This window comes from Vipera ursinii (genome assembly GCF_947247035.1).
Source record: "Vipera ursinii genome assembly, chromosome: Z".
Classification (NCBI taxonomy): domain Eukaryota; kingdom Metazoa; phylum Chordata; class Lepidosauria; order Squamata; family Viperidae; genus Vipera; species Vipera ursinii.
The window spans coordinates 96,585,565-96,607,623 of record NC_139517.1 but is presented as its reverse complement, the minus strand read 5'-3'; the positions used below and the strand labels follow the sequence as shown (position 1 = coordinate 96,607,623).

General features: G+C 34.7%; 1 protein-coding gene across 8 annotated transcripts in view; it reads left to right on the top strand.

Annotated features, from left to right (window-relative positions):
• PHF14 (PHD finger protein 14) overlaps positions 1 to 22,059 on the top strand; it is a 155,275-nt gene that overhangs the window by 77,751 nt on the left and 55,465 nt on the right. For 3 of the 8 annotated variants that reach the window (XR_014494244.1, XR_014494246.1, XR_014494247.1), the window contains exons 17-21: positions 4,794 to 4,911; positions 6,278 to 6,339; positions 7,664 to 7,747; positions 8,220 to 8,400; positions 14,618 to 14,650. Coding sequence is in view for 4 of the 8 variants with exons in the window: in XM_083377965.1 (XP_083234091.1) it covers positions 4,794 to 4,911; positions 6,278 to 6,339; positions 14,618 to 14,636 (199 nt within the window). In the remaining 4 variants the exon portion in view is untranslated. The remainder of the gene's footprint in view (positions 1 to 4,793; positions 4,912 to 6,277; positions 6,340 to 7,663; positions 7,748 to 8,219; positions 8,401 to 14,617; positions 14,651 to 22,059) is intronic. The other 5 variants (XR_014494245.1, XM_083377967.1, XM_083377964.1 and 2 more) reach the window with 3 other exon arrangements.

Sequence of the window (22,059 nt, the reverse complement as noted above, 5' to 3'; positions counted from 1 at the left end):
TTAATTACAGACACCACATTATAATATATATTGATATATGAAATGAATTAATTAGAATAAATTCAATGATACCTAACTTAAATTTATGAAACAGAAATAGAATTTATTAAACTACACATTCCATGTATGTCTATGTGAAGCTTGGAGTGAAATCATACTCAGCCTCAAATACTTCTCAAAAGCAGTCCACTTCACACTAAAGTATAAAGAATAAGTCTTCTCAGTTTAGAACCCAGAAACTTCTTTCATCAAAGGGACTACTAAAGAAAATAGTAATTGGATGTGCTAATTCTAGCTGGGAAAAGAAAATCTTGGCTCAGATGGGCCAGAGGCTAGAGCTGTCAAAACTGGAGTATTACAGTGCATCACAGTTTTATAAGTAGCCAAAAACCTCTGATATTCTAAGATAAATCCACCTACCTAATTAAACAGTGCATTGATTCTTCATAATATTATCTGCACAACAAGGCTGATTATGTTTTTTTAAAAAAAATGTATTTTTATTACGTAGTTTATCCAAGAGAAATTTTAAAAAGTAATAGAAAACTAGGAGGGAAGAGGGGAAAAGAAAAAAAGAAAATATGATGTAAAGAAAGAAAAAGGCACCGACTCTTTAGCACAGTAGAAGATAACATTACAACCTCAACTTTTTACTTTTACACAACAGTATATACTAGTCATTCTATAGCAACAAACCTATCTAATCAGCAAAAAAACAAAAAAAATCAAATCAAAGTTTCAATTTTTTTAATTGCAATGACAAAATCCGGAAGCAATTTCCAAATAGAAACAAAATTAAATATATTCTCTTCTTTGGATAAAAGAGTCAATTTGACTATGTCTATTTCCCCTTGTTGGGGGGAATAGTATATGCTTCTATTTACTCATTAATCTTTATAAACTCTCAAAATTTATTTTAAAAGAATTATTTATATTAAAAGAAATATATCATTTCAATTTTTTAACCCTAAATGGAAAAAAACACTTAGTTTTAAAGTTTTAAAATAATTTTAAAATAATAATTTAAAAAATTACTCAAATATTATATATAAAGGAAAAAACCATTTTAAACCCAGATTGCCAAACACAAAAGTACATTAAAGCTTTCATTCATATATATATATATATATATATATATATATATATATATATATATATATATATATATATCTCACACCAATATATAATATATATTGATATATGAAATGAATTAATTAGAATAAATTCAATGATACCTAACTTAACTCCAATTTGCCCATTTGTTTTAAATCTTTCCCTCAAGTTTATCTTCATGGAGTAAAATATTTTCTTCTTTTATTTTCAAATTTGATCAATAATATTTTACAAACTTTGGGAGTTATTCAACATTACATAAAAGGACAGAAACATGCATATATAAACTCATTTTATAAATACAAAACTACTTTAGAGCTTTCTTTCAATACATATATCAAACTAATAAAAATTCATCCTAATTAAATCATTAAATTTAAGTCACTCCCTCCAGCCTATCTTTATAGAATAAAGTCTTTTTCTTCTCAGAAGTGTCTATCAAATTTCTTTTCTTCAAGAAATTCTCAGCATTGTTGATATCCATGAAAAAGAGTCCCAAAGTTGTTCTGTTAAAAGTTGTAGATTATCATGGGGCACTTCCTCGTAGAATAAGATCTTCACTGCTATGTCTATCGTATCTTTTTTTCTCAAAAGATTCTCAACCTTGTTGGTATCCATGTAGAAAAAATATCATACCTGACCTCTTAAAAATTGTGAATTTATTTGGCACACTTGTTTCAACTGCGCGAAGAGAGTTATATCCAAATTATCATCATAATAAAAGCTGGTGTCATATTTATATTCCAATTACAGTTAAGTTATTTGCATTGTCCAGTATTTGTGGAGTTGTCACAATCGGTTGTTAATTTTCTACACCTAATTGTGTCTCTTGTTCTTTCTTAATATCTTTTATATAATTTATATCTTTAGTCCCTACCCACTTTGTGGTATAAATGATTTTCTGTATGGAACTTTCAAAGATTTCCTTGATGACAGCTCAGGATTAAGCATCTTTGTAGTGGTAAAATTGTTATTTATTTATTTATTCCTTTTTCTGGCCAATCAGAGTTCATGAAAATTGGAAAATTTCAGCCACCCACAACAAAGCAATCAGGGCTACAGATTATTTTAAAAATAGTAAAATAAATCCATAACTTTTATTCTTATGTTTCTCCATCAAATTTCAAAAGAAAGAATACTCTACAATGTAGTTGAGATGTTAGCAAAAATTGTTATTGTAATACTAATACATAAATATTCTCTGATAAGTTAGCTATCAGATCAGGAGTTCTAGAGGTGCTAGTGTCCATATGAATCTCTATCATTGGTTGGATATATTGTTAACATACAGAAGAGTAGTATGTAATTACAGTAGTGGCCAAAATTGTGGAAACGTTTTTGGGAAAAATACATTTGAGGTTTGATGGCTAATAACACCACTTTTTTGGAGTAGTACCATAAAATTATATATCAATGGAAAGGTAATTTAATCAAGAATGTAATGTAACAAAGTTTGTTCAATTATCTGTATTCTATGAAAAGTTATAGCCAAATAACCAGAAAAAGGAAGCACAGGTTGATATCAGGTAGCTTTCTTTCATCTTATTATAGCGAATGAACATGAGTGTTTAGAGCGCCAATCAGATGTCATCTTGTTTTGGCAATGAGCCAATCAAATCACAGTAGGATTCAGTTATTTATGTCATGTATTGAAGCTGAGAGGAGGACATATGTCAGTGTGTTATGTGATCGCTATCAAGTTGGTTGGATTTTTTTTTCTTTCATTTAGTGAGCTTGTAAAACGTAATAAAATTAAAGTAATGGTGCAGTTGACTGGTCACCCAGAAAGTGATGTAAAATAGTATTATTAAATGAACAAGGCTAAAGTTATAAACAAATTAGAAGAAAAATTGGTGGAAACTTAACCAAAGGTGGCAAAGTTAACCAATGTTTTTGAAGAGGTATAAAGAGACTCAGTCACTACAAAACGACACTGATAAATGCAGGAAAAGGTGCACAATAGCAAGTGATGATAGAAGAAAAGAGACTGTGCCTACGTGACAGAAGAAAATCATTTGGGTGTATACAAGATGAAATGACCCAATGCAGTGTGAAGTTGAGTGCAAGGACTGTTCGGTGCAGACTGCAGGAATTTGGCCTAAAATCTAGAATTCCATGAAAAAAGCCACTTTTATCTGTCAAACAAAGATCGAAAAGACTAAACTGGGCTAAAACCCATGTTACCTAGACAGAGGAACAATGGGACAGTGTTATTTGGAGTGATGAAACCAAGATCTCCCTGTTTGGTAGTGATGGCATAAAATACGTAAGGAGAAGAATCGGAGAAGATTTGCATCCTGATTGCATTACATGTACCATGAAACATCCAGTCAGTGTTATGATCTGGGATTGTATGACATCAAAAGGAGTGGGCAGAATTTGTGTGATTAATGGGAATATAAATGGCCAAAAATACATTAATGAAATACTTGAGCTCAAACTGAAGCCTTCCGCACATGATCTTTTCCAAGACAATGAAGCATGTATATTTCAACAGGATTCAGCTCCATGTAATGTTGCTGCTGTGTGCAAAAACTGGTTTCAAGATAATCATATTCGACTGCTAGAATGGCTTGGGAATAGTCAAGACCTTAACTCAATTGAAAATCTATGGAGCTGACTAAAGAAACTTGTTAGTCAGAAGCGACCCAGCAATAAAACCCAGTTAATAGAAGCAATCATTCAATATTGGTTTCACATTATAACAGCGGCAGAACTAAAGGACTTGGTTCACTCCATGGGAAGACATTGTAAGGCCGTAATTCACGCTAAAGGTTATCCAACTAAGTATTAATTGACATGGTGATAATTTTTGTATATCTCATTTTTTTCTACATGTTTCACTTTTCTTCTTTATAACTGCTATTCTAATAGCAAGTCCTTCATAAAAATTATTGCATTACATTCTTGATTAAATTATCTTTTCATTGATATATAATTTTATGGTACTACTCCAAAAAAAGTGGTGTTATCAAACATCAAATGTACACTTTCCCAAAAGGTTTCCATAACACCACTTTTTTGGAGTAGTACCATAAAAGAGTGAGCGCCTGTTACTCGTCCCAGCTTCTGCCAATCTAGCAGTTCGAAAGCACGTAAAAATGCAAGTAGAAAAATAGGGACCACTATGGTAGGAAGGTAACAGCGTTCCATGCACCTTTTGTGTCTAGTCATGCCGGCCACATGACCATGGAGACATCCTTGGACAAGCACTGGCTCTTCGGCTTTGAAACGGAGATGAGCACCGGCCCCTAGAGTTGGAAACAACTAGCACGCCTGTGCGGGGGAACCTTTATCTTCACCATAAAATTATATATATATATATATATATATATATATATATATATATATATATATATATATATATATATATATATATATATATATATATATATATGGATCCTTGGTTTTTCGGGTTTTTCCCCGTGTAGAACTAAAGGTGTAGGCGCCTACACCTTTAGTTCTACGCGGGGAAAAACCCGAAAAACCAAGGATCCACATACAGGCACCCGCGAAAACCTCAGAAAACAAACAAATATATATATATATATATATATATATATATATATATATATATATATATATATATATATACTAATATTGTAAGATTTCTTCAGAGTTCATAATTTATTTCTGTTGATTCTCTAGAGCATAAAATAAGCATTTCATTTCTAATGCAGATGTGATGAATGCAGATTATGCTATCATTTTGGTTGTTTGGATCCTCCCTTGAAAAAATCTCCAAAGCAAACTGGCTATGGGTGGATTTGTCAAGAATGTGATTCTTCCTCATCTAAAGTAAGTTAATGAGTCTTATAAAAATGCAGATAAGATTTGCAAAAATATTTCAGAAAAGCTCATATTCAGTTCCTACTATAGCTGTCATGGTTCCGACAAATGCAGTCCTTCAAAGAACTTTAAGGCATTGTTTACCTTAAAGAATGCAGATGTGATGACAATAGCATTGAAAGAGAAAATTCATGCTGCTGGTTTTTTTACAAAGCATAGAATGATATCCACAATTATTCAAGTCTATGTTGTATTCTCAGTTATTTAATTGAAGAATGTTCTATACTTTTGAAGATTTTAATGGTGAATGTCTGCAATAATTCTTGAATCATACCATATTGCTAAATTATTTACTATAAGAGGCCTTTATTCTGTATATGTTGGTCTAAGAGATGCATTTAAAATGAAATTGAAAATATATGCAAATACAGTGCATTATTGCTAACTGCACTTAATTCTTTTGATACATGTATTTACTTATAAAGATTAGATGATTTAGTCTTCATATCATTTATATGAATTCTGAAATAGACTATTGTAAGCCATGAAGCAAAATAAGATTGTAATTTTATTTTCAAATGGAAGAATAAGTTATGCAGTGAATGTTATTAATCAAATTCTTTTTTGTTAAATGTATATTTTTAGTATAGGATCTTTATAACCATCCATTGGTTTTGGAACAGGTCTATTTGCAGAAGATCAAAAAGATCAAGGTGTACCTGTGTAGCTATACAATTAAATCTTCAACACTTTTTTATGTTCATAAAAGGGGTATAGCTTCAACTGCACAAAAGTCATCTTCATAACTCTTTTAATCTATTCTTTGATAGACACAGGGATTCTGAACATTGAAAAATATTTAAATGAAGTCTGGTTCCTGAGTGAACTAAAAATGGCTACAGTATTCTAGGCAATATTTCAAATTAAAACTGCTTGGAGAAAGCAGCATGAATAGGAATAATTTATTAATGTTTGCTTGCCAGCAATGTTAACTTAAAAACCAGATCTTTGATACATAGCAATCTTACCTCTTGTTTGTGATAATCTTGTTTGTGATAAAATGTAGTCTTTTAGCATGTTTGTACACTGCAAGTGTTAATTATTTAATGAGTGCTTCCAAGTTTTGCCAGTTTTTGCATTTAGTCAAGAAAATACCTTTATCAGTTGCAAACAGTTTTATTACCTGCATAAAACACAGCTGTGGAATGGGATCATGTGTAGCAGTCCATCTCATGGCTGTGTTTTCCCATCTAATTTAATTAGTGCATGATTTCTCCTTTCTATTCCACATTTCTCTATGAGAGAGTAAAGTCAGAACCTTTTAGCACATTGGAATTCTTAGTTGGTGCCTTAATATTAACTTATATATACATAGCTCATACAAACACAGATATACTGCTGGACCATGCATGAGAGAAATCCATTGGAAATGGAAAAGTAAGTAAATCTGTCCTGATTGATATTCTTTATTTATAACAATGAATTGCACAGCCAATTTGTCAACACCACTTTTTCTTTCCACCATTAAATCTTATTTTCTATATCCCTCAGAAGTTTCATGTATATTTTCAAACAGTGAAATAGCAATGCTTTCTTTTCAGTTTTTAGTTTTTGCATATAGTATTCTTCTAACAGTGATATTAGAGTCAGAAAGGATCATTCCAAATTATAAGAGAATATTAGCGAGCAGTGCGGTGGCCTAGAGGTGAAGATGCTCACCTCCCAGTTGGAAGGTTGAGATTTCAATCATAGGCAATGGCAGATGTTTCTCTATCAGGACACAAAGAAAAAATACCTGCTGCAAATTCCATGTAGGCATCAGGAAGGGTATCCAGCCAGTAAACTGAGCTCCATTCAGTCACCCCGACTCCACCCTCCACCTACTATTAAAGCCATCAACCTAATGTAAACTATAAAATAAATTAAATAATAACTATATTACTTGAAGAATAATATGGCTATATAAACATTATATACACTGTATGTAATAATATATATCAGAAACTTCATGCTATTAGTTCTTTCATAAAAACATAAAGGTGCTTGTATTCTATAGTGTTAGTACTAATCCTTGTGTAATCTGTGTTCACAATGCAAACATTCATTTATTGTTTATATCTTGATAAATTAATGTGTTCGTTCAGATAGGGAACATGTTTTATTGTTTATTTATTTATTAAACTTATTTGCCACCCATCTCTCTGGGAAGTTTACAACAATAAAACAAAAAATGATAAAAAAAAAAATGTAAAAAACAATAAACAAATAAAACAAAAATAAACAGTGGAAGTAAAATAACATGAAAGATGAGCAAATGGAGAGTAGGAAGTACAGGGGGAGGTGGAATCACCTACTTAATCCAGCAACCACTTCCAGGACCCGAGTGACTGAGCAAAAGGGAATTCTGATGCAGGAAGGGCCGTGGCTGGTGCACTAACTGAAATTGTATTTAAATGTAGTAAATACAGTTAAAATAATCAACTTTCTTTTTTTCACAATATGTTATACAACTTATACAAACAAGCTGCATTTTAACTGAATCAACTTCTTGCTCACTTCTTAAAAGATATGATATTGAAAAAGAAAGTCTGTATTACTTAAAAATTAACTATTAATAGAGAGATCTATGAAAGTGACTACCATTTTGAGAAAAAAATAAGCCACTGGATAGAAATCCATTGATAAAAATTATTTGTTACTTTATAATCTAGTTTTTTTTTTAAATAACTTTGTGTCATTTCATAAATTTACTTCGAAGCAGTGATCAGAATTTTGTGGAATCAGTCTTGGAATCACATTTTGACTATAAGAATAAGAAATGGAATGTAATGTTTTGGAATATGAGGTAACCTGTAAAAAATTATAAATCTTTTATTCTTTTTGCATTAAGAGATTGTAACTCACTTAATTTGCTAAAAAAATTGTTTCCCTTGCAGCAAAGTAAGTTGGTGACATACAACACTATTTGAGCATAAAGGTGTAATAAAGTGCATAAGGAGACCTTTGAGCTATTGAGGACAAAACAGCTATTTCACCCAAATATCCTTATTCTCAGTTTTAAGTAGCCTTGAAAATTGATTAATCATTCTATATTGTGCCCGTTGTACGCATTGCTGAGGATCTCCTGACTTCTTTTGTTGCTTGCCTTGACTTGTATATGGATCTTTTATTTTATTTTATTTTATTTTTATTTTAACTTTTTAACCCCTTTTAACACTGCATTTTAACCTACCCATTTTAACCTATTTTTAACCCATTTTTAAATCTGTTTTAACCCTTGGTTGAGTTTTTATAATAGTCAAAGATTTTTTATAAAGGGTATATACTGGAGAGGCTACCATTGTTTTACCTACATTTTAACAACTCTACAAGCCAGGGTTACCAAGAATGGGGAAAAGGAGAAAGAGACAGCATGTTCACTCGGCAGCACAGAGTTCTTCCAAGCCACTGAAGCAGCAAAAAATGGAAGATTTCGCTGCAAATAGACAGCCTGCTGCAGTAAGTAACTCATCTGTATGCAACTCATGGAATGGAATATAGAACTTTCTGTTTCTCTCACAGAAAATAGCTCCCCTCCCTGGAATCCAGCACCCACTTTTCCTGCACAGGATGGGATAGTAACAAACTTAGCAAGGGAGATTGAAACAGATCTCCTTTCCAGACAATATTTGCTCACAGCTCAAACCGTAAATTCAATCTACGAACTTTTATCAATTGTCACAAATAAGGTTGACTGCTTGAAAGAGTCTTTTGCACAGTTTATCAGCAGTCAAACAAACATTACAGAAGGACCCAGGAGAACACATAATGATAGACATGGGATGGCTAATGCATAAATGGAAACTAGGATAGGCCCCTCTCTCCCTTCTATAAAGGAGAGAGGAAAGAATATCCACAAAGAAAACAACAATCAGATAGTTCTAGAGGTGACCATTATAATCTCAGTTTACAGACAAACTAGGTTACCTTGCAAATCTACAACAACAGAAGGAATAGAGGACGTTGGAGTGATAGAAAAGCTGTTAGGCAGTCTCTGAGCCAGCTGCTCCACTGCGAGTATACTCAGATTGATTTATTACATGTAGAGTGGCTGCCAGCAAGAAGGCAATGTATGCAGATTTTGTTATCCTTCAAGCAGTCCATAATTCCCTCAATGCTTTTTAGCACTTCCTGAGCAGTTTTTCAATATTTCCAGTATGTGTCTTCCGCTCAGGGAATCTGCGCCCACTCCTGGTTCAGTCTCTCTATGAGGGAACTATTGCTCCTAAATCCTAGCAGCAACAGACCTCATACTGATAAGTTTGAAGCACGGGCAACTAAATCAACCTTGAGAACACAGAGAAGTGATCCAGAGTTACCCACAGTCACTGATTCTGCTGAGGGTGTGCCAGAAGAAATGTTGATAGACTTTAACACTATATTGCCAGAACCTGAGCAAGCTAACTATACACAGAGACTGTATGATTTAAAAGGAGCATTGACAATAACTACTCAATCTAATACATTAAATAACAATTATTATAACTATCCTCCAACAAGTGCCCCTATGGAGAACCTGAACTGACTATATGAAGGCCAGTGCAAGAAAAATACTTTAAACATCATGTCATGGATGTAGCTGGGTGGTATCATTCCAGAGGCCTTAATCACTCTGATCCTTTGAAAGGTAAGGATATTATATTGGTGCAAGAGACTTGGACTATTGATGATCTCCTGCTTAATGACTATTATTCATATAAGCTGAAAGCAAGGCCAAGCAGGGGCCCAGGGAGACTGAAAGGAGAGCTGAGTATATTTATTTTTACCAACTTGAGAGCAGAGTCCACACTTATTACCCCTTTAAACTATTCAGCTATGGTCCTTCTCCTCAAGTGGGACTCAGTCCTGCTTTTGATAATTAATGTTTATCTCCCTCCTTCACTAAGAAAAGCTGAAACCACTGCTTTATGTCTGGAGTTGGAACACTACGTTAATAAACAACTCATGGAACACTCAAATGCCAGGGTCCTACTAGGGGGAGACTTTAATGCCAGATTGTGACCAGATCATTATACATTATTCATGAAACAACATCAATACCCACCATGGAAGTCCCTATGCAAATCAACACCCCCCTCATACGACTCTCTAAAGACAGTAGACCTAACTATGCTGGCCTCTGTCTTGCAAAGTTGGCAAATAAATTTAACTTCTTCATATCTAACGGCTCATGGTCTGGTGACTATCCTGGTTTCAGGGTCCAAAACTAGCACCATTGGCTACATCTTAACTTCTATGGACTTAGTACATTATCTAGAAAATTTTGAAGTCCTGCCTTACCTACAAAGTGATCATCTTTCTCTGTGTATATACATGAAGCCCTTTATCAGGCAGATACCCTCCAAGGACCATTTTATCCCTGCAGTCTCTACAGCCGGCCTAACAAGATGTCGGGTCAAATGGATGCAACAACTTGATCAGAAGGTAAGGAGAGCCCTAACAAAGGATAATTTTCAAAAAATCCGTGCAGCCTTTATATCAGCCAACCCAACTCAAGATTTATTAGAACTATATAAAAGTTTAGTTTATGAGCTACAACCATTATTAGCACATGACTGAAATTTCTCAGTTAAGAGGTCCTGTACCACCTCCAAACCATGGTTTGATAAGGATTGTGTAGAAGCCAAGAAAGCGCTTAACTTGGCATACAAGGAGTACAAAAGCGAGACTGGATATGGCAATAAAGCAATTCTTAAACAGTTACTTATACTTAAAAAATAATTCAAGCAATTGATTGCATTCAAGAAGAGACAGGACACAAGGTCTTCCTAGGAACAGCTCATTGTGGCAGCAAAGAAAAAGAGATCTTCTTTGGGTGTCTAATAGCTTGCCACTCTGAAAGAATCTACACCCCGTTAGACTGTTATATATCTTCTATAACCTGGGAACTTCATTTTCTGAGAATGTATGAAGACCCCTCCAGCAAGAGTACAAGGTCTATAATGAAGGATTTACCTGAGTGGCCTCCAGTTTCAGAGTCTGAAATTAAATCCCTCATTGGCCAACTCAGAATCGGGAAGGCTCCAGGAGCTGACTTCATTTTGGCCAAATTACTAAAGAATAATATGGAGTGGTGGATACCCGTCATGGCAGTGCTATTCACCTATATAGACTCCACCGGCCATGTCCCAGAGGATTGGGGCTTGGCAATTGTGGTCCCAATTTATAAAAAGGGAAAGAGAGACAACTCTGCCAACTACAAACCAATAAGTCTGCTAAATATAATCATCAAACTCTATGCCAAACACCTTCAAGATAAATTAAAGGAGTGGCTGGATCTTGAGAACCTGATTGCCGAAGAACAAGCCAGGTTTAGAGACGGGAGAGGCGCCATAGATCAGTGCTTAGTTCTTCATCATTTGATTGAAAAATATGCATCAGATAGATCTGTATCATTATACGCTGCCTTTATAGATCTTAAGGCAGCTTTTGACATGGTTACAAGGACTAAGCTATGGGAGAAGCTGGAAGCTGGCTCAATTGATCACAGACTCCTTCATCTCTTACGTGCCTTTCATACCAAAACATCCCTCAGGTGAGGTGTAATATGCAAGGGTCTCTCTCGAAGTCCATTGAAACTCAAAAGGGGGTTAAACGGGTGGATTTTGGCCCCCTTGCTTTGCATAAATAATATGGTAAAATGGTTAAATAATCCAAATTACCACCCCCAAAAAATAGGTGACTGAAGCATTGCTTTGCTGATCTATGCAGATGACGCTGTGATTCTCTCCGGGACTCCAGTTGGCCTTAAAAGAGCCTTGAGAGTCCTTGTCCAGTATTGCAAATACAATAAACTGGAGATAAATTATGAGAAAACAAAGGTTATGGCTTTTGCAAAAAGGCCAAAATGGTACTCATGGTATTTAAATAGCCACAAAATAGAACAGGTAACCACATTTAAGTACCTAGGGGTGGTCATCCGTGCCACTGGTTCACAAAAAGCACATGGAGGATACACGGCTGCCTCTGGCCAATGATCAATGAATGCCATTCATAAATTTTTCCACACAAAGGGAGGACACTATGTTCCAGCTGCAATTAAGCTCTTTCTGGCCAAGTCGCTAGCACAGCTTCTCTACGGGACCTTGCTTGGCCCCTCAGCTTCATGTTTTACACCACTGGAAATAGTTCAATCCAAATTTATCAGAACAATTCTCCAGATGCCGCGCTGTGTCCCAAATGCACTTCTGCGCCTGGAGACAGGATTGATAAAAGTTGAAGCAAGAATCTGTATAACTTCCTTAAACATCTGGCTAAGGCTTAATTGCTTTCTGTAAGGGCTTGCTCCATTAATTCTACAAGATAAATGCTCCTCTTCATGGATCAAATCGAGTCCAACCTTGCCAAACTAGGCTTCTCGTCAGCCTCAATTCTCAAATTGAACTACGACCAAGCAAAACAAATCTTGCATCAAAGTGTAGAGGACATTGAGAGGCAAGGTTTCTGCTGTTTCTGGCTCTAGACTCTACTAGATATGTGGTTATACCTGCCAGGTATCTTAGTCAGGTGGAGTCAGTAAACCACTGGAAAGCATTCTCGCTTGCACGGTGCCATGCGTTTCCATCGGCCATCCTGTACAGCAAATATAAAAAGACACCACTGTCTGAAAGACTCTGCTCCTGTGGCTAAGGAGAGGTGGAGACCATTGGACACATGCTCCTTCGATGTTCCTTCTACAGAGCTATTCAGAAAAAAACATCCTCCCCATAATTGATAGGTGTCCTGGTCGTTCGAAAAGTATTTATTTCCAGTGGCTGCTTAAGGATGAGCAGGCAATGATCACGGCGCAGGTGGCTAGATTCTGTGCAGCAGCATTGGGGATTTGCCAGAAACATAAACAATCATTTTAGATCTTTTTAAATAATCTTTTATAATTAATTTTATTACGTGTTTTATCCAGTGTTAGACTATACTCAATGTGTTTTTATTATCAGGTCAGTATGATTCAGCTTTTCTGAAGCTAGCTAGTTTTTGATATACTGTCTGTAAAAGTAGGCAGACCTTGGTCACCCATTGAATACATCATTAATTGTAATATATTGCTATGTCCTCTTGTGATGGTTCTGTTTAGTTTTGTTTTATTTGAATGCTTAATTTATGTGTTGGCCTTTGAGTGTAATAAATTGATTAATTGATTGACTTGTATCTGGTGGACCATACTATTAATGTCTTTGTCTAATTTTAAATACGATGGCTTGAGAAAAATATGGAAAAGGATTGAGGCTGTATGTATAGCCTGCTATTAAAAAAATAGCACCATTCCATTTTGCAAGTCAATGAAGATTTGTTAATATGGGGCACAAGTGATTTTTGCCTTTTCTGTCACTAAAAGTGGCTGTTGAAGGAACATCACATTCTTTAAAATATTCCCTTTTTATAAGAAAAGTTTTAAAAAATGGAAAATGTTTTAGAAATAGTACATATATAAACATCACTGTTACAAGGCAATAATATGAATTAAAAAGCCAACATTGCTTCTGCTGAAAGATTTTCTTAATAATTTTAAAAAAGATATTATTTGAATATGTACTTTTGAAGACTGTTATTCAAACAGGTTATTGTAGAAGGCACTAGAATCTGGGGTTGAAAAAATGAAATATAAACTTTAATTGTTTCACATTTTAATTTCACTAATCTAGAATAACTCAGTTGCATGGTGATGAGTGCACCATTTGAGGACCTGAAGGGCCAGATTGGAGATAGATTATCTTGGAGGAGTCCTGTATATTTGGTCACTAAGAGTTAATATTAGTGTGATGATGCATAATAAAATTACAATTTCAGTGTTTCAATGTTTTTTGAAATAGAAAAAAGTTTTTAAGAATATAGTCTGCTAGAATAGAATCTTCATTTTAAAACAGCAATAGGGCAAATTTTCACATATAAATCCAGGACTCTCAGTATAATTACTGTCAAAAATATTATAGCCATTGACAGGACCCAACTACATAAGTTGATTTGGCTCAGCATTTTTCTTAAAACAACAGTGTTCAGTAGTTATTTATCTAGTGTTGCATAATGCATAATCTAGAACAGGTGATTTGTTTTCCTAGAGATTTCCAGATTTCACTGGATGTTGTGTAAATATTACTTGAGCAATCAATGTTAGTTACAGTGTAATGAATTCATAATCACTTGTGAAAAAAATGTGTGATACTTTGCACAAAGTTTTGCGAGCAAAAACAAAGTTATATACTACTTGCATAAAGATGAAAATGGGTTTCTTAGAAGGTACTTAGGCTAATTAAAATAGGAGAAAGAAGAAAGATTTCTTTAGACTTTATCATGCTTCACATTCTTTACTGAAAGCAATTTGCCTTTTCCATACAGGAGAATCAAGTACTACAGTAACATCTAATTTTAATTTAGGTTAAGAGAGTATGTTTGAAACTAATATGCAGATACTCCTTGGTTTCTTTTCCATCTTTCAAAATTGTTTTCCAAAGCAGCATACTCTGTCTTTAGTAAATAAGAGTACTTGCTACAGAATATAAAGGCAATGCATTCATTTTGTTCCTAATATTTGTCAAGGAGTTTTCAGTTTTAAGAGCTTGGATTTGCCTGCCATCTGTGAAGTGTGGGCTTGCCTCTGTCCCTTGAAACTAATGCTTAACTGGAACTTCCCCTGTACTTTTCATTTCTACTAACTGCAAAATACCTTATGTGTTAAATATAGGGTGAAGTGGATGGAATGAAAAACAAGTATCAGGTAATTGTTAAACATGTAAAATTAGATATTTATTTTCTAATTTAAATAACAGTGATTGTTGGCATATATACATTGATAATACTGTTAATTATTTTGCATTACAATTCCATTTATATTTTATGGAATACAGACCCACAAAATAATTGTATGTCCATTGCAGTGTAAAGCCAAAACTTTAGATTGTATTAAGCTCGCCAATAATTTCTGCCAGAAAAGAAACCTCTTTTGCAAAGAACTGAAAAAAGGAGCTAACTCAAGGCAAAAGTGAACACTGGTTTGTGCTAGCTATATTTAAGTAAATCCTTAGATTTGTTGACAAAAGCCCTTCTGGCTTTAAGATAGAGTAAGTCTTCAAAAAGGTACTTTAACTTTTCAAGAAATGAGATTCATGGGTAAAGTAATGTATGTATGTACCAACAATGGCTGAATTTCTCCCTTTTGACAAACCACTTAGATCTCATTAACTTGTCAGGTTCCATCATTGAACCAGATTTAAATCCCCAAGTATGCTTGGAAGAATGCCCCTAACTTTTTCAAATGGACATAATTCCCTTCATTCAGAGGGTGCATGTTTTCATATCTGAACTGCTTATGTTACTTTTGGGCTAATTCACGATGCTGCTTTCATCAAGGATCATGTGAATGTTTTGGCAGCATTGTTTTACCATTCATCATGCTTTGTCAATTTTGTGCTCCTCCATACCATATATATTGAAAGAACATTGCTGTACAAGTTCTTGCATTTGGAGGGGAAGGTTTCTTTTTAAACACATAAACCACATAACTAAAGAATTTGAAAAGACATTAGAGAGCATCTACCACTCACTGAATACATGATTTGTGATATAACTCAGACGTTTATTATAGATGATATTTAGTCTTTCTTAGCAGAAGTAAGGAAAGTCCATTCCTTCCAAGTAAATCTGTCCTATAGTTGCACAGTTCTTACTTCTATAATTTTCAGAAATTAATTCTTTTTCCTTACAAGTTGATTTCTGTACTTCCCTTTGGAGCAACAGAGAACAAGTCTACTCCATTTTCTTCAGAATGGCTCTTAAAATATTTAAGAATATTTCTGCTTTGCAGATTAAACACTAATAGCAGCTTGAACTACTAATATAGAACTTATTTTGTAAGCTACCCAGAATCACTGAGAGTGAGTCGGCAGCCATGCAAATATTCTTAAATAAATAAAAATGTAAACCCATGCCTTTGAAAAATAGCAGCTTGATACTTCTATATGCTTTGGACTATAATTCCTAATTATCCAGTCAGAATATTTAGTTATGAGGAATGGTTAAGAGTGCAAGATTGGAGATGAAGCAATTTGGGGAAAAAGGGGTACTTAAATATTTAATATTAAATGTCCAGTCAAACTTAGTGAATTCCTGCCTGATTTTATCAAATTTCTAAGTTATTTATATTGATGATGCTTGGAACATAATATGCAGACACATTATTAGTCACTTACTGTAAGTATTGTCCTCAAAAAAAGTTATGTTGACATACATTCTAGTAAAAACAGGCACACCTATTATAACATTTTATTTATTTATATCCTGTCTTTATTATTTGTATACATAACTCAAGGAGGCAAACATACTAATAATCTTTCCTCCTCTTATTTTCCCACAACAATCTTATGTGGTAGGTTGACTGAAAGAAAGTTATTCGCCCAAGGTCACCCGACTGGCTTTTATGCCTAAGATGAGACTAAAACTCACAGACTCCTGGTTTCTAGCCTGGAGTCTTGGATCTAATATCAATAGCACTAAACACTGTCTTGAAAAATGGACCACAGTGATTCTCATAGTTTTATAGTTTCAAATTGGATGTGCATCTTTTTACTGGAGAATTGTCAAGCTGTCGTGTTAGAATATGTAAGATTTTATATGATAAACTATATTTAGCAAAGAACTATAGCTGAATTTGCCAACCCTTCCTAGTCAGAAAAATCATTTTGATAATGAGTTCTGCAGGATATCCATGATGTTTTTGACTTCCCAAAAAGATGCTAAATTGTATAAACTCTGCATGCTATATAGACCATCTACCTGAGTGTATCAAATAACTATTGCCTTGGACATATTACTTTTATTATTTCTTCTTTCTATTGTAGACTTGTTATTGCACTTTGCTCTGATCACATTTAATCAGCTACTGCATTTAGAAAATTAAATATAACAGACTGAGCAAAATCTGCATCAGACAAGTTTGTCCTAAAGTGAAGTCCTAAGAATTGTAACATGAATAGCTTGAGTGGGCAAACTGCTGAAGAGCACATTCATTACAAAACTTGTATCACTGTGTTGGAAACACATTCCACATCTATGCAAGAATATTTGCTGTGTAGATGGCAAAGTCATATTTGCCAGTTAGAATAGTAATGAAAATAAATGAACAGACATTCCATTTTTTTAATTGAGAGCCATATAATGTAATTAACAATCAATGGTAGATAGTGAATACAAACTAAAATAAATTTTAGAATAATTCTTCATAATTTTGTTAGGTGCTGCCTTTGTTTTGCATTAAAAAGGTTCAGAAATATTATGTAAGGTTTGAAACAAAGAATAACTGTATTTGCTTTAAAATATAATTCCGACAGTATATTCTTTTCTTGTTCCTCCCCAAGCAACAGCAGTTTTACCATTTGTCTGAAAAGTAGATTTTAGGAATTGTACAAACTAATATTACAAAATAACTTCTATCTCCTGGCCCATGAAAAGCAGCTCTTATTTTTAAAAGGAAGATCAGAAGCATTTCGGTGTGTATAACAATTAATTAATTTTCCATATGTGTCTCTTTAAGCCACTGGCATAATGGAAAGCTACTTCCTGTGCTGAAGATATAGCTTTCAAACACAAGGCAATGGAATTAAAATAAAATGTGCCTCAAGCAGTTTGATGTCGGGTGTTATGGCTTTGATGCTAAGTCTTCAAATCCAAGCACTGAGCATCTTAGAACTATATTAGGTATCATATTAATTTTCAAATATTTTTTTTTTTTTTTTTTTTTTTTATTGAAAAGTTTTACAATACAATTTTCCATTAAAAACCCCCATCCCCCTCCACCCTCCCCTCCCTACCTCCCCCCTACCTCTTCCCTCCCCCCTTCCCTCCCCCCTTCCCCCCTCCCTCTTCCCTCCCCTCCCTCCCCCCCACCCCCCTCCCCCCCCCCGGACTTCCCAGAGCTAAATACAAGGTATATATATATAAAAGCAATCATAAGCAACCATATACTAACAACCATAAATTCTAAAATCCATCACTCTCTAACTTATATAAGAACAAACAAAACTTAACATTATTAAATATATATAAAAAAAATAGGAAAAGAAAAGAAAAAACTCGAAAGAAGACTTATTCGAATGCTAAATAAAACTTCTTAACCCTATACTTATTCTGGATAAACTCAATCCACTTTCTCCATTCCAAAATATAACGTTCTTGCGAGTAATCTTTCAAATAAGCCGATATCTTCGCCATCTCTGCCAGGTCGGAAACCTTTAAAGTCCATTCTTCTATAGTCGGCAGCTCCTCTTTTTTCCAATATTGTCCTATCAAAAGTCTTGCTGCCGTGACTAAATTCAGCATCAACTTGGAGTCCACCACTGTAGCATCAACAATTATTCCCAACAAAAAAAATTGCGGACAAAACTTTATCCTCCTTTTAAAGATCTTCTGTATATTCCACCAAATTTTAATCCAAAAGGCCTTAACCTTTTTACATGTCCACCATATGTGAAAATATGTTGCATCTTCAGCCCCGCACCTCCAACACTTAGGCTGATAATTCGGGTACATACTTGCAAGCTTTTTAGGATCTAGATGCCATCTATAAAACATCTTATAAAAATTCTCTCTTAAATTTTGAGCTTGAGTAAATTTCACATTCCTCACCCAAATCTTCTCCCACATGTCCATTGTAATAACTTCCTGGATATTTTGGGCCCATTTTATCATACAGTCCTTAACAAGCTCTGTTTCTGAATCAATCTCTATCAATGCAAGATATATCCGTTTAATGTGTGCAGGTCCCTGATTTCTAATTTGCTTTATCAGATTTTCATCAATCGTTGCAAATCCAATTTTCTGGTCTTCTTTCCACCTGGCCCGTAACTGAGTATATTGAAACCATGTTTGAACAACCTTCTCTTCTCGCAAGAAGCTATATGATTTCAAGCACCAAACATTCCTTTCCAAACTTAAAATTTCCTTATAGGTAGTCTCATCGTGTTTGAAACCAGCATGTATATTTTCTATTGCGTGTTTTGGAATTGCCCACAATGGTATCTTACAACTTAGCTTATGTCTATACTTCTTCCAAACTCTCAGCAATGCCTGTCTTAAAATATGCGTCCTAAACACAGTACCTACCTTCTTATCATACAACAAATATGCATGCCAGCCAAACAACAAATCATGGCCCTCAAGATTTAACAACCTCGATTGCGTCAAATTGATCCAATCACTTATTCCTACTAATGCAGCAGCTTCATAATATAATTTAAAATTAGGCAATTTAAGGCCACCTCTCTCACGAATATCCTGCATAATCTTAAGTTTAACTCGTGGCTTTTTCCCTGCCCACACAAATTTATTGATACCACGCTGCCATTCCTCCAAATTAGAGTCTTTCTTAAGAATCGGTATCATTTGGAATAAAAATAAAAATTTGGGCAGGACATTCATTTTCACTGCTGCAATCCGTCCCAACAAAGTCAATTGCAATTTTTGCCAACTCTCCAATTCTTTTTGAATTTTCCCCCACAATTTTTCATAATTATTTTTGTATAGCTTTGTATTCGAGGGCGACAAAATTACCCCCAAATATTTAACCCTTTTAACAATCTCAAATCCAGTTAATCCTTCCAAGAAGGCCTTCTGTGAAACTGTCATGTTTCTAGCCAAAATTTTAGTTTTCTGTATGTTTACTTTAAATCCAGAAACCTTCCCATATTGTGTTATTATCTCTATCAGGTCCACAACAGAGTTCTCTGGCTGGGTCACTGTAACAACCAGATCATCTGCAAATGCTCTCAATCTATAGTCCTGGTCTCCAACTTGTATCCCCTTAATTTTTTCCGAATTCCGAATCTTGTTCAATAATATCTCTAAAGTTAATACAAATAACAAGGGCGATAACGGACATCCTTGCCTTGTGCCCTTCTCAATATTACATACTGCCGTCAGACTATTGTTAACTATGATTCGGGCAGTTTGCTTTTGATATAATGCCCTAATCGGCTGTAAGAAATTTTCCCCAAAATCCATTTTATCTAACATTCTCAACAGAAATTGCCAATTCAATTGATCAAAAGCCTTTTCAGCATCTAAAAAGATTAGCGCTGCAGAGATCTGGTTGTGCCTTTCCAAATACTCTAACACATCAACTATATGTCTAACATTATTTTTCATTTGCCTACCACTAATAAACCCCGTTTGATCCCCATGAATCACCTGTTGCAGAACCCTCATCAGTCTATTAGCCAAAACCTTAGCAAATATCTTATAATCTGTATTTAAAAGCGAAATCGGTCTATAATTTTTAACTTGAGTAGCATCCTGATCTTCCTTCGGAATCAATGAGATAAAAGCTGTTCTCCAAGACGGTGGCACCTTTCCCCCCCTCTGGATTGTCTGGAACAGTTCCTTTAACGGTTTTATCATCTCAAATTGTAAATTTTTATAAAAAGCCGCAGACAAGCCATCTGTACCGGGCGCCTTATCAACCTTCAAATCCTTAATTGCTGTAAGGATTTCTTCTTCTGTGATCAGTTGATTAATCCCCTCTCTTTGTGCTTGCGTAAGGACCGGAATATTAGCATTCTCCAAATATTTATCAATGTCTTTTACCTCAATTTCCTCTTTGGTATATAATTTCGAGTAAAAATCCACAAAAGCATCCTTAATAAGATTCTGTTGAAACACGACCCTTCCTTTATATTCAATCTTGTCTATATTAGAGGCCCTTTGTTTCTTCCTCAGTCTATAGGCTAACCATCTGCCTGGTTTATTAGCGTTGCAAAAAGTATTATGCCTAGCAAACCGCAGATTGGTTGCCACTTGGTCTGCCATTAATTTATCAAATTGTCCTCTTAACAACCTAATAGCCTCTTTAATCTTCACGTCCCCTGGATTCAAAATCAAAGCCCTTTCTTTTTCCTTTATTTCATTCTCCAGTTCTTTCCTTCTAGTTTCCACTACACGTCTACGTCTATTATTCATATATATCAACACACCTCTCATATAGGCCTTACTAGCATCCCAAACCATATCCATAGAGGTACCCTTATTCATATTAATCTCAAAAAAATCCTTCATCCGCTGTTTACATTCTTCCACATTTCTCTGATCTCTAAACAAGTTCTCATTTACGCGCCACGAGCGCCTGTCGCTTTTCTCCTTATCAATCTCCAACCAAACTGGACTGTGGTCTGAAATAGTTCTTGCACATATCTTCACTTTTTTAGTTCTCAAAAAGAAATCATTAGTCAACAAAATAAAATCAATCCTTGAGAAAGATTGGTGTCTGTCAGAATAAAAAGTATAATCCTTCTCCTGCAGGTGCCTCTCCCGCCATATATCTCGCAATTCGAGATCATCCTTCAATTCAAAAAAAGTTTTAGGCAGTCTGGCATGGCTTGGAATACGCTTAAAAGCTCCAGCTTTATCCAAGTGTACATCCAGAACACCATTCCAATCTCCCATAATAATAAAAGATTTATAATCCAACTGGGTAAGCTTTGTATGAAGTAAGCTAAAAAAATCAACTTGTTGTTGGTTAGGTGCATATAGTCCAACTAGAAGCATCTTTTTACCTTCTAACAGCAGCTCAATCATAACATATCTTCCATGCTTATCTGCTTCAATTAAGTCTGCTGTTAAGGCACTTTTAACATAAACAACTACTCCATTTTTCTTATTCTCTGCAGAGGCAACAAAATGCGTACCCAGTCTCGAGTTCAGTAAATACTTTTGATCCAAAACTCTAATATGCGTTTCTTGCAAGCATATAACATCTATCTTAAATTGCTTTAAATATTGAAAAACTTTCTTCCTCTTCTGCGGTGAATTTAGTCCATTAACATTCCAAGTTAAAAATTTAGTTGCCATGCATATCATCCAGAAGCCCTTGGACCACAGCCTTGATAGGACTAACTTCTTTAGGCCGTGCCCCTCCCACAGCTTGACTGTATGTACGTTGCGAAGAAACTGAAGTCTTTTGCTGATCTTGTTCTATTATTTTCTTTGCTCGTTTTAAAGCAGCACGCGTCACTCTTTGCTCTCTAGGATCATCCAAAGAAGTTGTAACTTGATCTCCTCCCACACCACTTTCCTCTGTTTCCTCCTCTTGTTGTTCTTCTTCTCCAGATCCTTTTCCAGCTTCCAGGAGCGTTAATGGGG